The sequence below is a fragment of the Choloepus didactylus genome, chromosome 6 (genome assembly GCF_015220235.1).
Source record: "Choloepus didactylus isolate mChoDid1 chromosome 6, mChoDid1.pri, whole genome shotgun sequence".
NCBI lineage: Eukaryota > Metazoa > Chordata > Mammalia > Pilosa > Megalonychidae > Choloepus > Choloepus didactylus.
Window position 1 is genome coordinate 46,125,534 of NC_051312.1, and position 22,122 is coordinate 46,147,655.

General features: G+C 41.3%; 1 protein-coding gene across 2 annotated transcripts in view; it reads right to left on the minus strand.

Moving 5' to 3' along the window:
- Window positions 1-2,707: 2,707 nt before the first annotated feature.
- The window catches only part of KIAA1549L (KIAA1549 like), a 363,244-nt gene continuing 343,829 nt past the window's right edge, over window positions 2,708-22,122 (minus strand). For both annotated transcript variants that reach the window (XM_037840404.1, XM_037840403.1), the window contains exon 21: window positions 2,708-8,813. In XM_037840404.1, the coding sequence (XP_037696332.1) occupies window positions 8,532-8,813 (282 nt within the window). In that variant the 3' untranslated portion in view covers window positions 2,708-8,531. The remainder of the gene's footprint in view (window positions 8,814-22,122) is intronic.

Here is a 22,122-nt window from a genome sequence, read left to right on the forward strand (position 1 = left end):
AGTGCTGTCCATGCCATGGTGAAGCCCACATGGCACTTTGTGGGGCTCTAAGTTTACTCCTCATCTCTGCAGCAACACAGTGGTTTGGGGTATCTTTTGTGCATATCTGAGCCCTCTTTACAGAGGGGCAGAGGAAGAAATAAAAAAATTGCTCCTTTAGTCTCTAGGTGCTTTCTAAGAACTTGCAGAGAACTTCAGAAGATTAGGCACCCATGAGAAGCAACACTGTATTGCTGCCCAAGTCTTGATGCCCCAGAGCTATGGTTTCCCATTACAGCACAGAGAATCCTCAAAACATTCAAAGTTGGCTTGTCTTTTTTGTTGTTGTTGTTGTTGTTACTATACAAGAAATAGGCTTTCTTGCCTCTACTCTAAATCTCTTCTGCCTCAAGACTACTTCTTACTCAATATTCTGCTTTCTCAGACCTTTGCTTTGTATATAGTCCATCACAGTCTCTCTGAAGGCATGATCATCCACCTTCTACATCCACTGCTAATAGACTCTGCTTCTTTGCATTTCCTGGAGAGAGACTCTGATTGGCTCAGCCCATGGGCCCAGCCACATCTTCTTGGCAGGTTGGATGTCTCTCTTGTCCAATCAGCTAAAGCTGTGGGCAGAGCATGATCTCTGGATAAGTCTGAAGATATGGCAGGCATCCGACTAGCACAGGATGGGAGAAGTGCATGGTCTTGGTTCTTTGTGTCCCATACCAATATCAACCCTGGACTCACTGGGAGCCACTGACCTAGGTGTGACTTCTTTATGCTCTGAAAAAAGCATCTAAATATACATTGGCTTCTTCTGCCCTGGGGCAGGAGTACATCTTTTCTTTTTTTTTTTTTTTAAATGCTTAATTCAGAAATTTCAATTGAAAATCCATCAGGTTTTTTATATTCCTCATTTTTCCCTAAAAGAATTGTTTGTGTTCTAAGAATTCTTTCAATAAGCACTACCAAATTTATAAAAGGACACTTCTCTGGGAAAGGAATATCTAGAATCCAAAATAATTCTAGAAAGTAATACACTGTACTTAAGAATATTTGAACATGAACTGAAACTCAATGTATCTTGCAAATTAAATTAAATTATAATTTAATAGCAAGATTTCTAAAAACACCTTTTATACGGTGTTGAAATTAATAAATTTATAAATTATTACAGTTGATATAACTTGATTTCTAATGTGTTAAATTTATTTGACTTCAAATATGGTAAAATAAATGGAAACCTACTATTTCCTAAGGGGAAATATTTTGGGGGTAAAAAATATAATTAAAAGAGTCCCTAATAGGTTCCAACTGTATGACTCCCAGACGTGTGAGTCTCCGTGGCAACATGGGACACGACTCCCAGGGATGAGCCTGGCACTGGCATCATGGAATTGAGAAAGCCCTCCTGGGCCAAAAAGAGGGAAAAGAAATGAAACAAAATAAAGTTTCAGTGGCTGACAGATTTCAAATAGAATGCAGAGGTCACTCTGGAGGTCACTCCCACGCATTTCATAGACATGCCTTTTTAGTTTTCAATGCATTGGAATAGCTAAAAGGAAATATCCGAAACTGTTGAACTGTAATCCAGTAGCCTTGATTCTTGAAGATGATTACATTACTATATAACTCTTAAGATGTGACTGTGTAATTGTGAAAACCTTGTGACTGACATTCCCTTTATCCAGTGTATGGACAGATGATTAAGAAAACAAAGCAAAAAATAAATATAGAATAGGGGGATAAGGGATTTGGGATATTTTGGGCATTCTTTTGATTTTTATTCTTATTTTAACTTTTTTTTGGAGTAATGAAAATGTTCAAAAATTGTGCTGATGAATGCACAACTATGTGATGATACTATGAACCACTGATTGCATACTTTGGATGATTATCTGGTATGTGAATATATCTCAAGAAAATTACATTTAAAAAAAAGGTCCCAACTAAATAAGTTTACAGAAAAAAATCTTTTTTAGACAATTCAATTTTTTAAGCTTCATCTATTTTTCCAAAGAGGAGTTTCTCGAATAACCCTTCCTAACATTCTTTTCTTTTTTTTTATCTTCATTTTATTGAGATATATTCACATACCACACAGTCATACAAAACAAATCATACATTCGATTGTTCACAGTACCATTACGTAGTTGTACATTCATCACCTGAATCAATCCCTGACACCTTCATTAGCACACACACAAAAACAACAAGAATAATAATTAAAGTGAAAAAGAGCAATTGAAGTAAAAAAGAACACTGGGTACCTTTGTCTGTTTGTTTGTTTCCTTCCCCTATTTTTCTACTCATCCATCCATAAACTAGACAAAGTGGAGTGTGGTCCTTATGGCTTTCCCAATCCCATTGTCACCCCTCATAAGCTACATTTTTATACAACTGTCTTCGAGATTCATGGGTTCTGGGTTGTAGTTTGATAGATTCAGGTATCCACCACCAGCTTGGAGTACATCTTTTTTTTTAGTTCCAATCACAGATAGGTTGAAACTGATCCTTTGGTGCCTATTGATGGTCAGGGTTGAGCTTTCTTTTGTCCCACAAGCTCATGCCCCAGTTTGGGGTAGCTTCTGGGCCTATATTGGGTCTGCCAGGCCTGTAAATGTTCATCAACAACCCCCAGAAGGCACTGCTCTGTGAAGGGGTCATGAAAGCATGGATTCTATCTCACTGTCTGGAAGAGGTAGAATGAGAACCAGGCAGGTTTTGGGGTACGAAAGCCTTTGTTATTTTATTTTACAATAAAAAAATTCTAACAGCATATGAACACTCTGTTCTCAGCAGAGGCTAAGGACATACAAAGTTAATTAGAAAGCAAAGCATCAAAACGACAACAGCTACATTCAAAGCTCCTGTTCAGTACTTGTCTTTGCCCAATATGTCTAACATGGTTGGCAAAGAGAAGCTGTTCTGGGTGTTTCACCCAGAGTTAAAGCACACGTACAAGTACTTACACATCCTCTGAATCATGTACAACAACAGTAACAGCAAAATACAGCTCCAGATGAAGCTGGCTTTTATGGGCAAGTCCAAACATAGAAAATTCTTTATTTTTCCTTGACAAGAAGTTGCATCGTGGAACATGTGAAAATACAAAATAATTCAGTGGATGGGAAGAGCTAAAATATTTTGCCAGATAAAATTGAATTATGAAGCTAATAATTTAATAAGAACACCTTCAAAGATCCTTTTCAAAGAATTTTCGGATACATTATGCCATGTGCTCCTTGCATCCACCACGGGAGGTAGGAAGTGTAGATGTTGTTGTTATATCCACGTACAGGTGAGGAATCTGAGACTGGTTTAAATTGAGCCGCCCAGGGTCTAGAATATTTACACGTTTTCCAAAATTTCCAGTCCTCTGGCTTTGTTCAATACAAACCTTCTCCACTCAGTTTGTGTGGGGGATGGGGGTGGGGGAATAGACATAAGGAATAGATGGGGAAAATAAGATGAGGCCAAAGTTAATTTATGTAAAATCCATTGACAGCTTCCCTCCATAATTTATAAAAGTTTGACCAAGGCTGGAGAATGAGAATAATCAATTTCTAGGTTTCATTACATAATGGCTCTCATTAAAGTGTGAGTTTTACCTGTAGAGACACATTCTGTCATGTCACAAATTTCCTTATTTTTGAAACCTTCAGAATCAAAGCAGCTTAATATCTTCTAAAAGCATGAAGAATTTGCTTCTGTCATTACTAACTGTATTTTCTAAATATTCTGTTCTAGAAACGCCCTGCATTTTAGCACTGATCACAGGCTAACATTGTTTAACAGTCACCTAAGGAAAGCAAGAGAACTTTCAATTCTCAGGATGCTCATTTATTATATTTGGAAGGTCAGAGCCAAAATCAGTTGAAACCAATTTGGTTTCAAAGTCTATTGAGAGGCTTATTGGTTTTCTCATCCATGCAAGTTGGTGGCTTGAGCCACATTAATAGCACCTGAGCTGAGATCATGCAATTTGATTCACACGTATTTATTGTCTGTTGAGTGAGACACTATGCGAACTGGGCCTTGACCAAAAATCAGCCCTCAGACCCATCAGCAGTATCCATAGGACTGGTGTTGGGGTGGAAGTGGTTGGGGCAGACTGGGCCAGCCTACCAGGGTTTTAAGTGCATGCATTCTCACCTGACGCTTGACTGAGGGATGCCCCTTTCCTCTCTGAGGCAGTGTCCACAGGGATTGCTCACTGAGTAGTGGCCACTTGTTGGCATCTTGGAGGGGGCAGGTCAATTCCAATCTGTACTAGGTTCCTTTGGAAGGTCCTGCCCGGTTCTGGGTTACCAGCCCCCAACAAAAGCCCTGGCTGAAAGGGTCCTTCCAGGTGGCCATGCTTGCAAAACATGACCCTACCTCCTTGGTTACAGCTTGTTGGATAAGCATCTGACCCAAGGGTGCCTCATCCGTAGGCAGAGAGGGGAACCAATCAGATTTTCCAGAATTGGGGAGCACAGAGAAAGATGGTGGGCCCTGGGGTGGATTTTTCAGCTGCATATATACTAATGAGAAAGCAGAGAAAGCTGGTTGGCTGAGGAGAGCATGAGAACTGAGCAGAGATGCACAGAGAAACAGTGAGGACAGATGCTGTGGAGAGAGAGCATGAGAGAAAGTGAGCAGGGGTGAGGGTAGCCGGCACCATCTCTGTCCCATGATGCGAGCTGTGTTTTGTTCTTATGAAATATTCCTGTTTTCTTTCCATCAACCTCTATATTCCAGCAAGTGTGAATGGGTTTCTGGGCTTTGCAAAGTTCCTTGACTAGAATACCTTCAAGGTTGAACTAAATGGAACTTAATGTCCAGCACAGACCTGAGTCAGACAATTCTCCAAACAAATTACTATCTTTCCCTAAGAGTATTTGGCTGTATTTTATAAGGCAAGTCCAGATTATTTTCTGGCTTGTGGTGTGGGGTAGAAAGAATAGATTTGGTTCAAATCCCGATCTTGAGCTCCAAAATAGTATCCATTATTTTATTCATTAAATGTTGAGCTCAAAATGGGAAAAAAGAAGCTCATTTATATGCAATCAATATTTAAATCTTTTGATCCAAGACTCTAATTTCTGCCTATTAGAGAAACGTTTCTTTTAATCACATATTTAAATTCCCTGCTTCCTCCTTTCTGCACTCTCTCTCAGAAAGTGTGTTAACTTTTTTTTTTGAAATCACAGATCTTACAACTTCCTATTCATTCTTCCATCAAGATTGTTTAGATCACATGCCCATCTGCTGAGTTCTTAAATTAACAAACACACAATGCAACTGCTCCCGGGACCAGAGGATTAATCGATTCTTACATGACCTACCTTGAAAGAGGCAACTTCCTGCTCCACAGATAACAATTTCCATCTCGTTATTGCACAACCCTCAGGTCATAGATAACCAGGGCACACAATACACACTCTGCTCCTGCACCACGGGCAAGGGTCGCCTCCCCCCATGCAGAGTACGGAACCGGTACCTCAGAGTGACAAGCCTGTTTGGATCCAAGGTGCAGAGAAGGACACACCCCAAGTCTTGCCAACAGTCAAGATCACCATTTCCTTGCTGGCACCCTGGAAGAAGCCAGTTTTGACAGAAAGCATTTCTTTCTCATTAAAACAGAAAACCCACACCAATACCAAAGCTGAAAGTGTTTATTATGTCACAAACGCATTGCATGCTATACACTTTATCTGAAGTTCCTTACAGATTCAGTCATCTTTTCTCTCCTCAAAAACATTACAGAATCCCTCATATGACCCGTTTACTTTTTTAAATGTATAGCATGGTTAAAGAAATGTGTCCCACCCAAGTGTGGAGGCAGTAAGGTGAAATGGAAAGTAGGCTGGATTACGGATCGGCAGGCTTGGATTTGAGCCCCCAGGCAGGTCACCCCTCTGGGCCTCTGCTTTCTCCTCTAGGTCTCCAAGGTCTTCGGGGCTTCTGCAACCCTGCCTGGAGGGTCACGATGAAGAGCTATGCGCCACCTCCCCTGAGCTCCTACAGAACTTGATTTTCACTGCTATGAGGCACTTTTTACAAACCGCCTTGTCTCCCAGTCAGCTCTCCAAGTATCTGTCACCTCCATGAGATGCTGAGACTCTTTCGAGAAGGGACCACATCTTGGTCACTGAAAATCAAACAATGGCAGCTATTTCCCAATAGGCGGGAAAACATGAACAAAATGGATTTCTTTTCAACTTTTTCCCTCCCATATACTTTTCTTAAACCCAAGGTGCCTGGTTTAAGAGAGTGTCTGATTTAGTATATTATATATTTCTTTGTTCCAGTTGATTAACCTGGTTTTTCATGAGATTCTGCAAAGACCACCGTGATTTGTGGCCTGGTCCTCTTAAGTGTTCACTCTTAAGTGTGAACTGTGGGCTCATTTTGTATAAGTTACTGGAACATCCAAAGCTCAGACACTGTCTTTTGAAGCATGTACATATATTTCAGTTATACTAAGGTCTTGAAACTTCATTTTCACCAACTGTATTTCCAGGCATTTACCATGTAGACAAAGTACTGGATTGATTCTACCGCACTGATGAAATACTAATATTATTGATAAAGTGGGACAATGTATCTGACTTTATCAGACTCTTACAATTTGCATGAAAAGGCTGAGTTTCTTTGGCTCTTTGTTCATTCAAGTGCACTGAATGCCTATTTGGATAGACTTAGGCATCGTGTTAATCCGTCAATAAAATCTTGCACTGTCCAAAGTGTTTTGCAAGCGGATTTAGATTTTGGATTACAACAACTGGCCATTGGTAGAAATATACCATATATACACACGGAAATTACAAAAATACATTTTATTTATAGCTGTTTTTTTTTTTTTTTTTTTTTTTTAAGTAACAAAAAACTAACACTATGAAAGATCAACCAGCATACCAAAAGGATACTACCTAATATCATCCGAACAAGAGACTTGTTTGGGGTTTCCATGATACATCATCTCTGGTACTTTCTAGAAGGGCGATTTTCCATTGGGGAATAAAAACAGCTTCTTTAAAAGTCTGTGCTTTGACAGTTTGAATTTCCCATCCTAATCAGTTCCATTCCTAGTCTTCTCTCAGATTTTAAATTTCCACCTTCTCTTCTCTTGGTAAAGACCAAAGAAACTCATGAGGAGAATGGAAAGATGGGCTGAGAAGGGAATGGATAGAGCTGAAGCTAGATGGATCATGGGGTGATGGCAGGACAGGACCTCGGTCTCCAACAGACACCAAGTAAGGTCCTGATGCTGTACACAGAGTCCCAGAGTGTTCCCTCCCCCTCTGCCACCCAAAGTCAGCAACGGAGTGACCAGCTGCTGCCTCTGTGCTATGAAGCCACGACCTCTGCACAGAGCCCTGGGGACAGACCCCGAGGTCACAGATCAACACCCTGTCATTTCATTCAACAAATGTCCCCCTGCCTCCTCACGTGTAGGGATCCAGCTAAATCGTTTTAAAAATGTTATTTACAGTTTAATGCCAATCAACAGATTTTCTACATCCAGAAGCTTCTAAAAACACTGCCTGAAGTCTGGGGAAACCGTGGATCCACCATGTCTGTTTCTAACAGGCGTCAATTACCGTTTCCTTTTGTACCACTTGGCAGCACATGCTGAACATCATTGTTGAAGAGAGAACTTTTACGACTTACAGAAGTTGATGTATCTATTATCTCAAAAAGAGAGAAGCTCTATTCTCAGGTCCCCTTCAATGTTGGGTAAAGAAAAACTTCCACAAATAACTTTCACTTTTGCAGGATCCTAAAAGCTCTTAGCTCCGATTCCCTTTCATTTAGATCTTCCTCCAAACTTGCAGGGTGCTCTATTTCCAAAATGATAATACCTTTTCAAAACCCTGTCAACACAAATCCACTATCCCCTCTTATCTTCTCTCTTGGTCTTTGTTTAATTAATGGGATTAAAAAAAAAAAGGAGTCAGGACTATTTACAGGCGCAGCCATTGACAGTACCGATTCTCATTCAATTCACTGGACTTTGAATGAGAACTTGAAAAGAAAAGGACTCAAGTTACTGAGTGCCTCCTTTACGGCTAGAGATGATTTTAACGATTCCAATCATGGCTGAGTGACAGAGAGGACAGTCTGTTGCTTAATCCACACTCCTGCATTGGCTTTAACACAGAAACTGAGTTCACATGCAGAGGTCAACGAAGACAGAATTATATTCTCCCCCTTCTGGTGATTTATTAAAATGTGTCATTGGACAGGAATCTGTAGATTAGCTAGTGCCTCTCGTAGCTAAGGCTCCCAACGGTTCATACATTTAACATAACAGAATATCAAACATATAGTCCCAAGCAGGGACTTCTTGACATACAATCATCTGAATAAGCCAAACACCCCATTGCTCAATAGTTTCCTGTTTTGTAGAAGTCCCACTGCTTCCCTTTCAGAAACTGAGGGTGAGAAAGACTCACCCATCATCTACCTCTTCTCAAAAGTCCCAACACGTTAGTCTTGAGAAACCAGAAGACTGTTTCCTTGGAGTTTGGGAGTCCAGCGTCCCACAGGCCCAGGCATTAGACCTGGAACTCAAACATGTCTGTCTGTTTCTTGGCCAGCTTGGCCACCTCTTCCCGGATCGCCTTCACCAGGGCTGCGGTGGAGATGTTGGTCAGGGGTGTGTCGGACGGGTCATTCTCTGCCAGGCTCTGCTGTGAGGCCGCTGTGGAGGGCCCCGGGGCCTGCTCCAAGCTGGGGTGCAAGTTGGAGGGCTGGCTGTACTGGCGAGGGAGCCTGGAGGGCGAGTTCTGCTGATAACGTGACCGGGGGTAAGCCTCAATGTACCCGGGGAGGGGGACCTGTAGCAGATGTTGGGAGAGAAGAGAAAGACCTGGGATTAGGAAGAAGCTCACGTCATAGGCTACGACTGTGGAGGCAGGAGGGGTTTGGGGACAAGGAACAGCATTTAGAAGAAAATGGAGGCCAGAGACCATTGTACAGGTGCCAAACCTATAGTCAGTTTGTTTAGAAAATAGGTAATTTGGACTCATTGAATATGTTGGTTGGATGAATTAATTAGGTGTTTTAACCCTTGCTGAGAAAATGTGGAATACATCTGAGTGTACATCAGAGTCTACTTGGCTCCCTTATTCATGGGCACAGTCCAGCAAACAGCACTGTTTCTGTTTATGAATCTTAAAGGAACTCAGAGATTTATTATTAATAATAATAGCTAATTAATACCTAATATTGATGGAATAATGTCTGCATGCCAGGCCTGGTGCTAGGGACTTTATACATATTATCTCATTATCTCATTTAATTCTCAAAGCAACAACCCATGAGGGTGGTATCATTATCCTCATTTTACAGATGAGGAAACTGAAGCAAAGAGAGCTATGCCACAGTCTGAGGTGACACAGTTATTAAGCCACTGAGCCATGCTTTGAACAGGTCAGTGTGGTTCCAAGGGCTGGGAATTAGTCACTGCACTATGATGACTTGAATCTATGATATGATCTTAGTCCCTGGAAAAAATTTTTCTCTTTTCATTAAAAGTGGAGGGCAAACAGTTCTATGCTTAAATAAATGGAAATTTCTAGTAACAGGGACAAGATGAAATTTGGAATTCAGGATTGACTTTTCCACAGGAACAGTCACACATGGGAATGCTGTTCCAGAGTAGCCCACAAAAGGCACTTATATCCCATAACATTAGTTGCAATACAGAGGGATCAGTGCTTGTGGAGGTAATGGCCACAGGATGCTCGCTGCAGGGAACAGAACATGTGGCAGGTGGAAGGGGAGCGGTGAGACAGCTTTCTGGAAGAGGCAGCTCAGCTGAGACTTGAAGAGGAACAGGCTACTGCCAGAAGACAAGGGACATTACAGGCAGAGGGAAAAGTGAATACAAAGGCATCGGGGAGCAGAGAGTATGGTTCATACAGGGAGGGCCAGTGAGTCTGGCCTGGCCAGAGACGGCATGTATGAGGTGTGAGAGGAGCTCAAAGAGCCATGCAGGGCCAGGTTGTAAAGCTGCCGAACGCCAGGTTAAGGAGTGTGGGCTTCCCTGGTACATCCTTACAGTTTTCCATGTACTAATTCCAAGGAATACAGCATATTGCCATTCTTAACAGGAATGCTCATCCAGGCCCTGGGTGAGGATGGGATGGGATGGGATGGGTGACGATTCAGAAATTCTGAATGTGGTAGTGTGTGTGTGTGTGTGTGTGTGTGTGTGTGTGTGTGTGTGTGTGTGTGTGTGTGTGTGTGTGTCTGTGGTGTGAAACTATGCTCCTCCCTACACATACACTTAGCCCCTCCAGAGAAAGGTTTCTGAAGCTGAGATGCATGCTGAAACTTTGCCTGGGAGCCACTGATGTGTGTTAGGCAAAGGAGGGGTCTGTCATTTAGAAAGGATACTCTGGAGGGAGGTGATGAGTTATGAAGACCTGAGCAAGGGAAAAAGTAATGGGATGGCTGTCCCAAGTTTGGGGCTTTAATTTCCCCTCAAGACCCATCAAAGAAGTCAAAGCGGCAAAAAGATGCTAATGGCAGGTCTTTATATATGAAGGCTGTTATGTTTCACTTGCATCTTAGAGGAAAACCAGTGCAGGTGACTGGGGTTAATGGAGAACCAAGGTGAGGATGTGGGACTCACACTTCAGGTCTCAGCTGAAACTTTCTTTCTTCCAGACCCTTCCTAGCCCTATACTAGATTAGGGCTCTCTGTTAGATGCTTCTATGCAGTTTCTTTAGCCTAACAGTCATCACTCATGACATAACCACTTGTCTCAGACTGTCACTCTATGGAGGCAGGGGTTGTGCCTCTTGTGCTTACTACTCTACACTAGTGCCCATAATTGTGCAAGGACCATAGTGAGGAGTCTCTCAGAACCTGGGGTTGAAGGATGATTCAAGGATGATCACCTGGTGCCAAATGCATGGGAGGAAAGCTGCCATATCCCCCTTTCCTGCACTTCAAACCCAGCTAACTGCACTTGCTGGAAATGAAAGAGTCAATTCTTGAGAGCCCTTAGCTCTGCTGCATCAAGCAACTTGGTGCTGGTGGTTGGGAAAGGCAAAGGACACCTGACCCCACTGAGTGGCCTCAGGGTAACATTTAGAAGTAGGGCGAAAGCAGGGAAGATGAGATAAAAAAAACTCTTCCTCCCTTGTAGTAGATGCAGGCTGGAGCCTTCACATTTTGCTGGCCAAGAATCAGGACTAGCAAATACTGCTCCTTTCCTAGCCAATACCCACGGCAGACATCACCAATTGATCACAGCATACTCTCCTGCTGAGCCTGGAATTCTCCTCTCAATCCTTCTCCAAGCAGAGTCAATCAGAGGCAGCACCAAGGATGAAGCCTATTTGTCATGCCAGGTCCAGGTGATTTTATTCAAGCTAGCTAATTATGCCTGGATACCTGGGATGATGAAGGTCAGACATCCAAATGATGGTGAGGGAACCTGATTCTTCTCATATGGATGTGTAGGGTGTGTACTATCCCTGTCCTAATGGGGTGTCTTTCTCACGCTGACAACTGGTCTCTTCTGAGCTTTCGGCAATGCCTTTCATTGTGCAATAAATCACCTGCCCTCCCAGCTTGGTCCCTGGGTGCTGTGCTCCATGCATGAGTGCACCTCCCTGCTTAACTGGGTGGTAACTGGGTTCCAGGAAAGATGCACTTGGTCTGCAGCAGTCATCTTCCTCTTAATTAAAAACAACTAATAGGAAACTGGCTCTCGTTAAGACGGAAGAGGATGAGCCCAGTATGATGGAGTTATCCTAACAGGAAGGTTAGTTTTCGATTTGCTGGGCTCATTTTAAGGTGATACAGATCCAAAGACATCAGGATGTAGCTATAAGCCTGGCTAAGCTACCATTTTTAAGAGTCTTGAAAGCAAGAGCCAAGTCGGTGGAAAACACTCCTGCTGACTCCCACAGAGCATACCAGCGTAGCACACTACACACAGTGGGTGAGCCACAAGCTCTGCTGCCTTACTGCCTGATTAACACAAGTTAAATCATCTGTCTTCTGAAAAGCATACATTGTGCTTACACCATAAGTGGAATTATGGAGTCAAATAAGCAGTGGATGGATCAGTTCCTACCCAGTGATTTCAGCTATTTAGAATAGACAAGAATAACAAAGGAAGGGAAAAAAAAAGCCCCAAACAAAAACAGATGTCATAAAGTCCAATATTAAGATATATACACCTAACTGTAGGGAATCCCTCCAGTTCCTCTCTCAGAGCTTATTTACCCTGACTCTATAAACAATTCTAATCTGATATCCCTCACTTGCAGATCACAGTACTTGAGGAAAAGCAAATTTAAGGGTGAGCATATTGCTGGAAGAGGGGATACTGACAGCAATATAAAGTGCCAGCTGGTAGCAAGGTCAGAGAAAGCAAAGCCATCTCAAACCATTGTAACAACTCTAAACATTATAGTAGTTTGGAGATTTTTGATATGGGGTGATAATCTATAAACCATGAGAGCCCATCACACAAGCTTCATTTTAGTATAGTGAGGCATAATAAGGATACTGAATAATTCATTAAAGACAAATTAAAATATGTTGTAATCCTCTTTTTTTAAGAAGGAGGAGAAAGGATATCATTCATTTCAGAAAGTTTTTTTATGCAAGATAGCTTATATTTTAAAATGCAGAAATTAAAGGAGTCAGCTTTGGTCATCAGGGAAGTTAACATATGTAGGATAGCTTTACCCCAATGATGTCATTTAAATGGGGGCAGTGCTACAAGAAGACTAGACACTTACTGAGGGTAAGAGGTGAACCTGTAGGGGTAAAGGGCGTGACCCCAGGGGCTTGGGTAGAGAGAAAAGCTGATGACCCACACCTTGGGTGTCAAGGAGCTTTCTAACTCTATGATATATTCCAAATGCTGATAATTGAACCCTAAAATGAGCGAGCCCACCAGGGGGATAGCCTGTCTTTCTTATCCCTGATGGATGGTCCCACACAGGGACTGGAAAACCCACTCTGGAAGCCAGCTCTGGGCTTTTTTGTTTGTTTGTTTGCTCATTTTCCCACTTAGCAGCCCTTGAGAGGAGACTGGTTTGGGTGTGAATATCCAGGTTCCCCTGGTTGCTGTCCCTCTTTGGTCCAGGTGGGGACCGTGACCAGAGAGTCCTCAGCCGGAAGTTAGGCAGGAAGCCTTGGGGTCTACATGCAATGCCGTTCAGCCTTGGGTTTCTAACGCTTCACTTCCTGGTATTTTATCTACAGTTTTAAAGTTAAAATGCTAGTGGGCAAATTTAACACAAGCTTTGGAGCCTGACAGATGCAAGTGTGAATTCTGGCTACTGCGCTTACTAGCTGTGTGGCTTAGATGGGTCATGTCACCTGATGAGGCCTCAGTTTTCGCATCCGAAAATGGGAATAATCATGGTAATAAGACCTACCTGATAGGTATAAGACATTGTAAGACAAAATAAACAAAACATCTAACGTGTTATCTGGCACAAGATCAACAAAAGATAGTTATTACTATAAAAAAGCACTTGAGAGGCGGGGCAAGATGGCAGACTGGTGAGCTGTATGTTTTAGTTACTCCTCCAGGAAAGTAGGTAGAAAGCCAGGAACTGCGTGGACTGGACACCACAGAGCAATCTGACTTTGGGCATACTTCATACAACACTCATGAAAACGTGGAACTGCTGAGATCAGCGAAATCTGTAAGTTTTTGCGGCAAGGGGACCCGTGCCCCTCCCTGCCAGGCTCAGTCCCGTGGGAGGAGGGGCTGTCAGCTTCAGGAAGGAGAAGGGAGAACTGCAGTGGCAGCCCTTATCAGAAACTCATTCTACTGATCCAAACTCCAACCATAGATAGACTGAGACCAGACACCAGAGAATCTGAGAGCAGCCAGCCCAGCAGAGAGGAGACAGGCATAGAGAAAAAAAAACAACACGAAAAACTCCAAAATAAAAGCGGAGGATTTTTGGAGTTCTGGTGAACATAGAAAGGGGAAGGGCCCTGAGGCGCATATGCAAATCCTGAAGAAAAGCTGATCTCTCTGCCCTGTGGACCTTTCCTTAATGGCCCTGGTTGCTTTGTCTCTTAGCATTTCAATAACCCATTAGATCTCTGAGGAGGGCCCTTTTTTTTTCTTTTTTTTTTTTTTTTAAATCCTTTTTTCTTTTTCTAAAACAATTACTCTAAGAAGCCCAATACAGAAAGTGTCAAAGACCTGCAATTTGGGCAGGTCAAGTCAAGAGCAGAACTAGGAGAGCTCTGAGACAAAATGAAAAAATCCAGTGGCTGAGAAAATTCACTAAACACCACAACTTCCCAAGAAAAGGGGGGTGTCCGCTCACAGCCATCATCCTGGTGGACAGGAAACACTCCTGCCCATTGCCAGCCCCATAGCCCAGAACTGCCCCAGACAACCCAGTGTGACGGAAGTGCTTCAAATAACAGGCACACACCACAAAACTGGGCGTGGACATTAGCCTTCCCTGCAACCTCAGCTGATTGTCCCAGAGTTGGGAAGGTAGAGCAGTGTGAATTAACAAAGCCCCATTCAGCCATCATTTCAGCAGACTGGGAGCCTCCCTACACAGCCCAGCAGCCCAGAACTGCCCTGGGGGGATGGCACTCACCTGTGACATAGCACAGTCATCCCTCAACAGAGGACCCGGGGTGCACAGCCTGGAAAAGGGGCCCACTTGCAAGTCTCAGGAGCCATACGCCAATACCAAGGACTTGTGGGTCAGTGGCAGAGACAAACTGTGGCAGGACTGAACTGAAGGATTAGACTATTGCAGCAGCTTTAAAACTCTAGGATCACCAGGGAGATTTGATTGTTAGAGCCACCCCCCCCTCCCCGACTGCCCAGAAACACGCCCCATATACAGGGCAGGCAATACCAACTACACACGCAAGCTTGGTACACCAATTGGACCCCACAAGACTCACTCCCCCACTCACCAAAAAGGCTAAGCAGGGGAGAACTAGCTTGTGGAGAACAGGTGGCTCGTGGACGCCACCTGCTGGTTAGTTAGAGAAAGTGTACTCCACAAAGCTGTAGATCTGATAAATTAGAGATAAGGACTTCAATTGGTCTACAAATCCGAAAAGAACCCTATCAAGTTCAGCAAATGCCACGAGGTCAAAAACAACAGAAAATTATAAAGCATATGAAAAAACCAGACGATATGGATAATCCAAGCCCAAGCACCCAAATCAAAAGATCAGAAGAGACACAGCACCTAGAGCAGCTACTCAAAGAACTAAAGATGAACAATGAGACCATAGTACGGGAGACAAAGGAAATCAAGAAGACCCTAGAAGAGCATAAAGAAGACATTGCAAGACTAAATAAAAAAATGGATGATCTTATGGAAATTAAAGAAACTGTTGACCAAATTAAAAAGATTCTGGACACTCATAGTACAAGACTAGAGGAAGTTGAACAACGAATCAGTGACCTGGAAGATGACAGAATGGAAAATGAAAGCATAAAAGAAAGAATGGGGAAAAAAATTGAAAAAATCGAAATGGACCTCAGGGATATGACAGATAATATGAAACGTCCAAATATAAGACTCATTGGTGTCCCAGAAGGGGAAGAAAAAGGTAAAGGTCTAGGAAGAGTATTCAAAGAAATTGTTGGGGAAAACTTCCCAAATCTTCTAAACAACATAAATACACAAATCATAAATGCTCAGCGAACCCCAAATAGAATAAATCCAAATAAACCCACTCCGAGACATATACTGATCACACTGTCAAACACAGAAGAGAAGGAGTAAGTTCTGAAAGCAGCAAGAGAAAAGCAATTCACAACATACAAAGGAAACAGCATAAGACTAAGTAGTGACTACTCAGCAGCCACCATGGAGGCAAGAAGGCAGTGGCACGATATATTCAAAACTCTGAGTGAGAAAAATTTCCAGCCAAGAATACTTTATCCAGCAAAGCTCTCCTTCAAATTTGAGGGAGAGCTTAAATTTTTCATAGACAAACAAATGCTGAGAGAATTTGCTAACAAGAGACCTGCCCTACTGGAGATACTCAAGGGAGCCCTACAGACAGAGAAACAAAGAAAGGACAGAGAGACTTGGAGAAAGGTTCAGTACTAAAGAGATTCGGTATGGGTACAATAAAGGATATTAATAGAGAGAGGGGAAAAATATGACAAACATAAACCAAAGGATAAGATGGCTGATTCAAGAAATGCCTTCCCGGTTATAACATTGAATGTAAATGGATTAAACTCCCCAATTAAAAGATATAGATTTGCAGAATGGATCAAAAAAAATGAACCATCAATATGTTGCATACAAGAGACTCATCTTAGACACAGGGACACAAAGAAACTGAAAGTGAAAGGATGGAAAAAAATATTTCATGCAAGCTACAGCCAAAAGAAAGCAGGTGTAGCAATATTAATCTCAGATAAAATAGACTTCAAATGCAGGGATGTTTTGAGAGACAAAGAAGGCCACTACATACTAATAAAAGGGGCAATTCAGCAAGAAGAAATAACAATCGTAAATGTCTATGCACCCAATCAAGGTGCCACAAAATACATGAGAGAAACACTGGCAAAACTAAAGGAAGCAATTGATGTTTCCACAATAATTGTGGGAGACTTCAACACATCACTCTCTCCTATAGATAGATCAACCAGACAGAAGACCAATAAGGAAATTGAAAACCTAAACAATCTGATAAATGAATTAGATTTAACAGACATATACAGGACATTACATCCCAAATCACCAGGATACACATACTTTTCTAGTGCTCATGGAACTTTCTCCAGAATAGATCATATGCTGGGACATAAAACAAGCCTCAATAAATTTAAAAAGACTGAAATTATTCAAAGCACATTCTCTGACCACAATGGAATACAATTAGAAGTCAATAACCATCAGAGACTTAGAAAATTCACAAATACCTGGAGGTTAAACAACACACTCCTAAACAATCAGTGGGTTAAAGAAGAAATAGCAAGAGAAATTGCTAAATATATAGAGACAAATGAAAATGAGAACACAACATACCAAAACCTATGGGATGCAGCAAAAGCAGTGCTAAGGGGGAAATTTATAGCACTAAACGCATATATTAAAAAGGAAGAAAGAGCCAAAATCAACTGAAGAAGCTAGAAAATGAACAGCAAACCAATCCTAAACCAAGTAGAAGAAAAGAAATAACAAGGATTAAAGCAGAAATAAATGACATAGAGAACAAAAAAACAATAGAGAGGATAAATATCACCAAAAGTTGGTTCTTTGAGAAGATCAACAAGATTGACAAGCCCCTCGCTAGACTGACAAAATCAAAAAGAGAGAAGACCCATATAAACAAAATAATGAATGAAAAAGGTGACATAACTGCAGATCCTGAAGAAATTAAAAAAATTATAAGAGGATACTATGAACAACTGTATGGCAACAAACTGGATAATGTAGAGGAAATGGACAATTTCCTGGAAACATATGAACAACCTAGACCGACCAGAGAAGAAATAGAAGACCTCAACCAACCCATCACAAGCAAAGAGATCCAATCAGTCATCAAAAATCTTCCCACAAATAAATGCCCAGGGCCAGATGGCTTCACAGGGGAATTCCACCAAACTTTCCAGAAAGAACTGACACCAATCTTACTCAAACTCTTTCAAAACATTGAAGAAAATGGAACATTACCTAACTCATTTTATGAAGCTAACATCAATCTAATACCAAAAGCAGGCAAAGATGCTACAAAAAAGGAAAACTACCGGCCAATCTCCCTAATGAATATACATGCAAAAATCCTCAACAAAATACTTGCAAATCGAATCCAAAGACACATTAAAAAAATCATACACCATGACCAAGTGGGGTTCATTCCAGGCATGCAAGGATGGTTCAACATAAGAAAATCAATCAATGTATTACAACACATTAAAAACTCGAAAGGGAAAAATCAATTGATCATCTCAATAGATGCTGAAAAAGCATTTGACAAAATCCAACATCCCTTTTTGATAAAAACACTTCAAAAGGTAGGAATTGAAGGAAACTTCCTCAACATGATAAAGAGCATATATGAAAAACCCACAGCCAGCATAGTACTCAATGGTGAGAGACTGAAAGCCTTCCCTCTAAGATCAGGAACAAGACAAGGATGCCCGCTGTCACCACTGTTATTCAACATTGTGCTGGAAGTGCTAGCCAGAGCAATCTGGCAAGACAAAGAAATAAAAGGCATCCAAATTGGAAAAGAAGAAGTAAAACTGTCATTGTTTGCAGATGATATGATCTTATACCTAGAAAACCCTGAGAAATCGACGATACAGCTACTAGAGCTAATAAACAAATTTAGCAAAGTAGCGGGATACAAGGTTAATGCACATAAGTCAGTAATGTTTCTATATGCTAGAAATTAACAAACTGAAGAGACACTCAAGAAAAAGATACCATTTTCAATAGCTACTAAAAAAATCAAGTACCTAGGAATAAACTTAACCAAAGATGTAAAAGACCTATACAAAGAAAACTACATAACTCTACTAAAAGAAATAGAAGGGGACCTTAAAAGATGGAAAAATATTCCATGTTCATGGATAGGAAGACTAAATGTCATTAAGATGTCAATTCTACCCAAACTCATCTACAGATTCAATGCAATCCCAATCAAAATTCCAACAACCTACTTTGCAGACTTGGAAAAGCTAGTTATCAAATTTATTTGGAAAGGGAAGATGCCTCGAATTGCTAAAGACACTCTAGAAAAGAAAAACAAAGTGGGAGGACTTACACTCCCTGACTTTGAAGCTTATTATAAAGCCACAGTTGCCAAAACAGCATGGTACTGGCACAAAGATAGGCCAAAACAGCATGGTACTGGCACAAAGATAGACATATAGATCAATGGAATCGAATTGAGAATTCAGAGATAGACCCTCAGATCTATGGCCGACTGATCTTTGATAAGGCCCCCAAAGTCACCGAACTGAGCCATAATGGTCTTTTCAACAGATGGGGCTGGGAGAGTTGGATATCCATATCCAAAAGAATGAAAGAGGACCCCTACCTCACCCCCTACACAAAAATTAACTCAAAATGGACCAAAGATCTCAATATAAAAGAAAGTACCATAAAACTCCTAGAAGATAATGTAGGAAAACATCTTCAAGACCTTGTATTAGGAGGCCACTTCCTAGACTTTACACCCAAAGCACAAGCAACAAAAGAGAAAATAGATAAATGGGAACTCCTCAAGCTTAGAAGTTTCTGCACCTCAAAGGAATTTCTCAAAAAGGTAAAGAGGCAGCCAACTCAATGGGAAAAAATTTTTGGAAACCATGTATCTGACAAAAGACTGATATCTTGCATATACAAAGAAATCCTACAACTCAATGACAATAGTACAGACAGCCCAATTATAAAATGGGCAAAAGATATGAAAAGACAGTTCTCTGAAGAGGAAATACAAATGACCAAGAAACACATGAAAAAATGTTCAGCTTCACTAGCTATTAGAGAGATGCAAATTAAGACCACAATGAGATACCATCTAACACCGGTTAGAATGGCTGCCATTAAACAAACAGGAAACTACAAATGCTGGAGGGGATGTGGAGAAATTGGAACTCTTATTCACTGTTGGTGGGACTGTATAATGGTTCAGCCACTCTGGAAGTCAGACTGGCAGTTCCTTAGAAAACTAGATATAGAGCTACCATTCGATCCAGCGATTGCACTCCTCGGTATATACCCGGAAGATCGGAAAGCAGTGACACGAACAGATATCTGCACGCCAATGTTCATAGCAGCATTATTCACAATTGCCAAGAGATGGAAACAACCCAAATGTCCTTCAACAGATGAGTGGATAAATAAAATGTGGTATATACACACGATGGAATACTACGCGGCAGTAAGAAGGAACGATCTGGTGAAACATATGACAACATGGATGAACCTTGAAGACATAATGCTGAGCGAAATAAGCCAGGCACAAAAAGAGAAATATTATATGCTACCACTAATGTGAACTTTGAAAAATGTAAAACAAATGGTTTATAATGTAGAATGTAGGGGAACTAGCAGTAGAGAGCAATTAAGGAAGGGGGAACAATAATCCAGGAAGAACAGATAAGCTATTTAACGTTCTGGGGATGCCCAGAAATGACTATGGTCTGTTAATTTCTGATGGTTGTAGTAGGAACAAGTTCACTGAAATGTTGCTATATTATGTAACTTTCTTGGGGTAAAGTAGGAACATGTTGGAAGTTAAGCAGTTATCTTAGGTTAGTTGTCTTTTTCTTACTCCCTTGCTATGGTCTCTTTGAAATGCTCTTTTATTGTATGTTTGTTTTCTTTTTAACTTTTTTTTTCATACAGGTGATTTGAAAAAAGAAGGGAAAGTTAAAAAAAAAAAAAAGACAAACAAGGGGAAAAAAAAAAAAAAAAAAAAAAAGATGTAGTGCCCCCTTGAGGAGCCTGTGGAGAATGCAGGGGTATTCGCCTACCCCACCTCCATGGTTGCTAACATGACCACAGACATAGGGGACTGGTGGTTTGATGGGTTGAGCCCTCTACCATAAGTTTTACCCTTGGGAAGACGGTTGCTGCAAAGGAGAGGCTAGGCCTCCCTGTATTTGTGCCTAAGAGTCTCCTCCTGAATGCCTCTTTGTTGCTCAGATGTGGCCCTCTCTCTCTGGCTAAGCCAACTTGAAAGGTGAAATCACTGCCCTCCCCCCTACGTGGGATCAGACACCCAGGGAAGTGAATCTCCCTGGCAACGTGGAATATGACTCCCAGGGAGGAATGTAGACCTGGCACCGTGGGACGGAGAACATCTTCTTGACCAAAAGGGGGATGTGAAAGGAAATGAAATAAGCTTCAGTGGCAGAGAGATTCCAAAAGGAGCCGAGAGGTCACTCTGGTGGGCACTCTTATGCACACTTTAGACAACCCTTTTTAGGTTCTAAAGAATTGGGGTAGCTGGTGGTGGATACCTGAAACTATCAAACTACAACCCAGAACCCATGAATCTCGAAGACAGTTGTATAAAAATGTAGCTTATGAGGGGTGACAATGGGATTGGGAAAGCCATAAGGACCATACACCACTTTGTCTAGTTTATGGATTTATGTGTAGAAAAGTAGGGGAGGGAAACAGACAGACAAAGGTACCCAGTGTTCTTTTTTACTTCAATTGCTCTTTTTCACTCTAATTATTATTCTTGTTATTTTTGTGTGTGTGCTAATGAAGGTGTCAGGGATTGATTTAGGTGATGAATGTACAACTATGTAATGGTACTGTAAACAATCGAAAGTACAATTTGTTTTGTATGACTGCGTGGTATGTGAATATATCTCAATAAAATGATGATTAAAAAAAAAAAAAAAAAAAAAAAAAAGAAATCCTACAACTCAATGACAATAGTACGGTCGGCCCAATTATAAAATGGGCAAAAGATATGAAAAGACAGTTCTCTGAAGAGGAAATACAAATGGCCAAGAAACACATGAAAAAATGTTCAGCTTCACTAGCTATTAGAGAGATGCAAATTAATACCACAATGAGATACCATCTAACACCGGTTAGAATGGCTGCCATTAAACAAACAGGAAACTACAAATGCTGGAGGGGATGTGGAGAAATTGGAACTCTTATTCACTGTTGGTGGGACTGTATAATGGTTCAGCCACTCTGGAAGTCAGTCTGGCAGTTCCTTAGAAAACTAGATATAGAGTTACCATTCGATCCAGCGATTGCACTTCTCGGTATATACCCGGAAGATCGGAAAGCAGTGACACGAACAGATATCTGCACGCCAATGTTCATAGCAGCATTATTCACAATTGCCAAGAGATGGAAACAACCCAAATGTCCTTCAACAGATGAGTGGATAAATAAAATGTGGTATATACACACGATGGAATACTACGCGGCAGTAAGAAGGAACGATCTCGTGAAACATATGACAACATGGATGAACCTTGAAGACATAATGCTGAGCGAAATAAGCCAGGCACAAAAAGAGAAATATTATATGCTACCACTAATGTGAACTTTGAAAAATGTAAAACAAATGGTTTATAATGTAGAATGTAGGGGAACTAGCAATAGAGAGCAATTAAGGAAGGGGGAACAATAATCCAAGAAGAACAGATAAGCTATTTAACG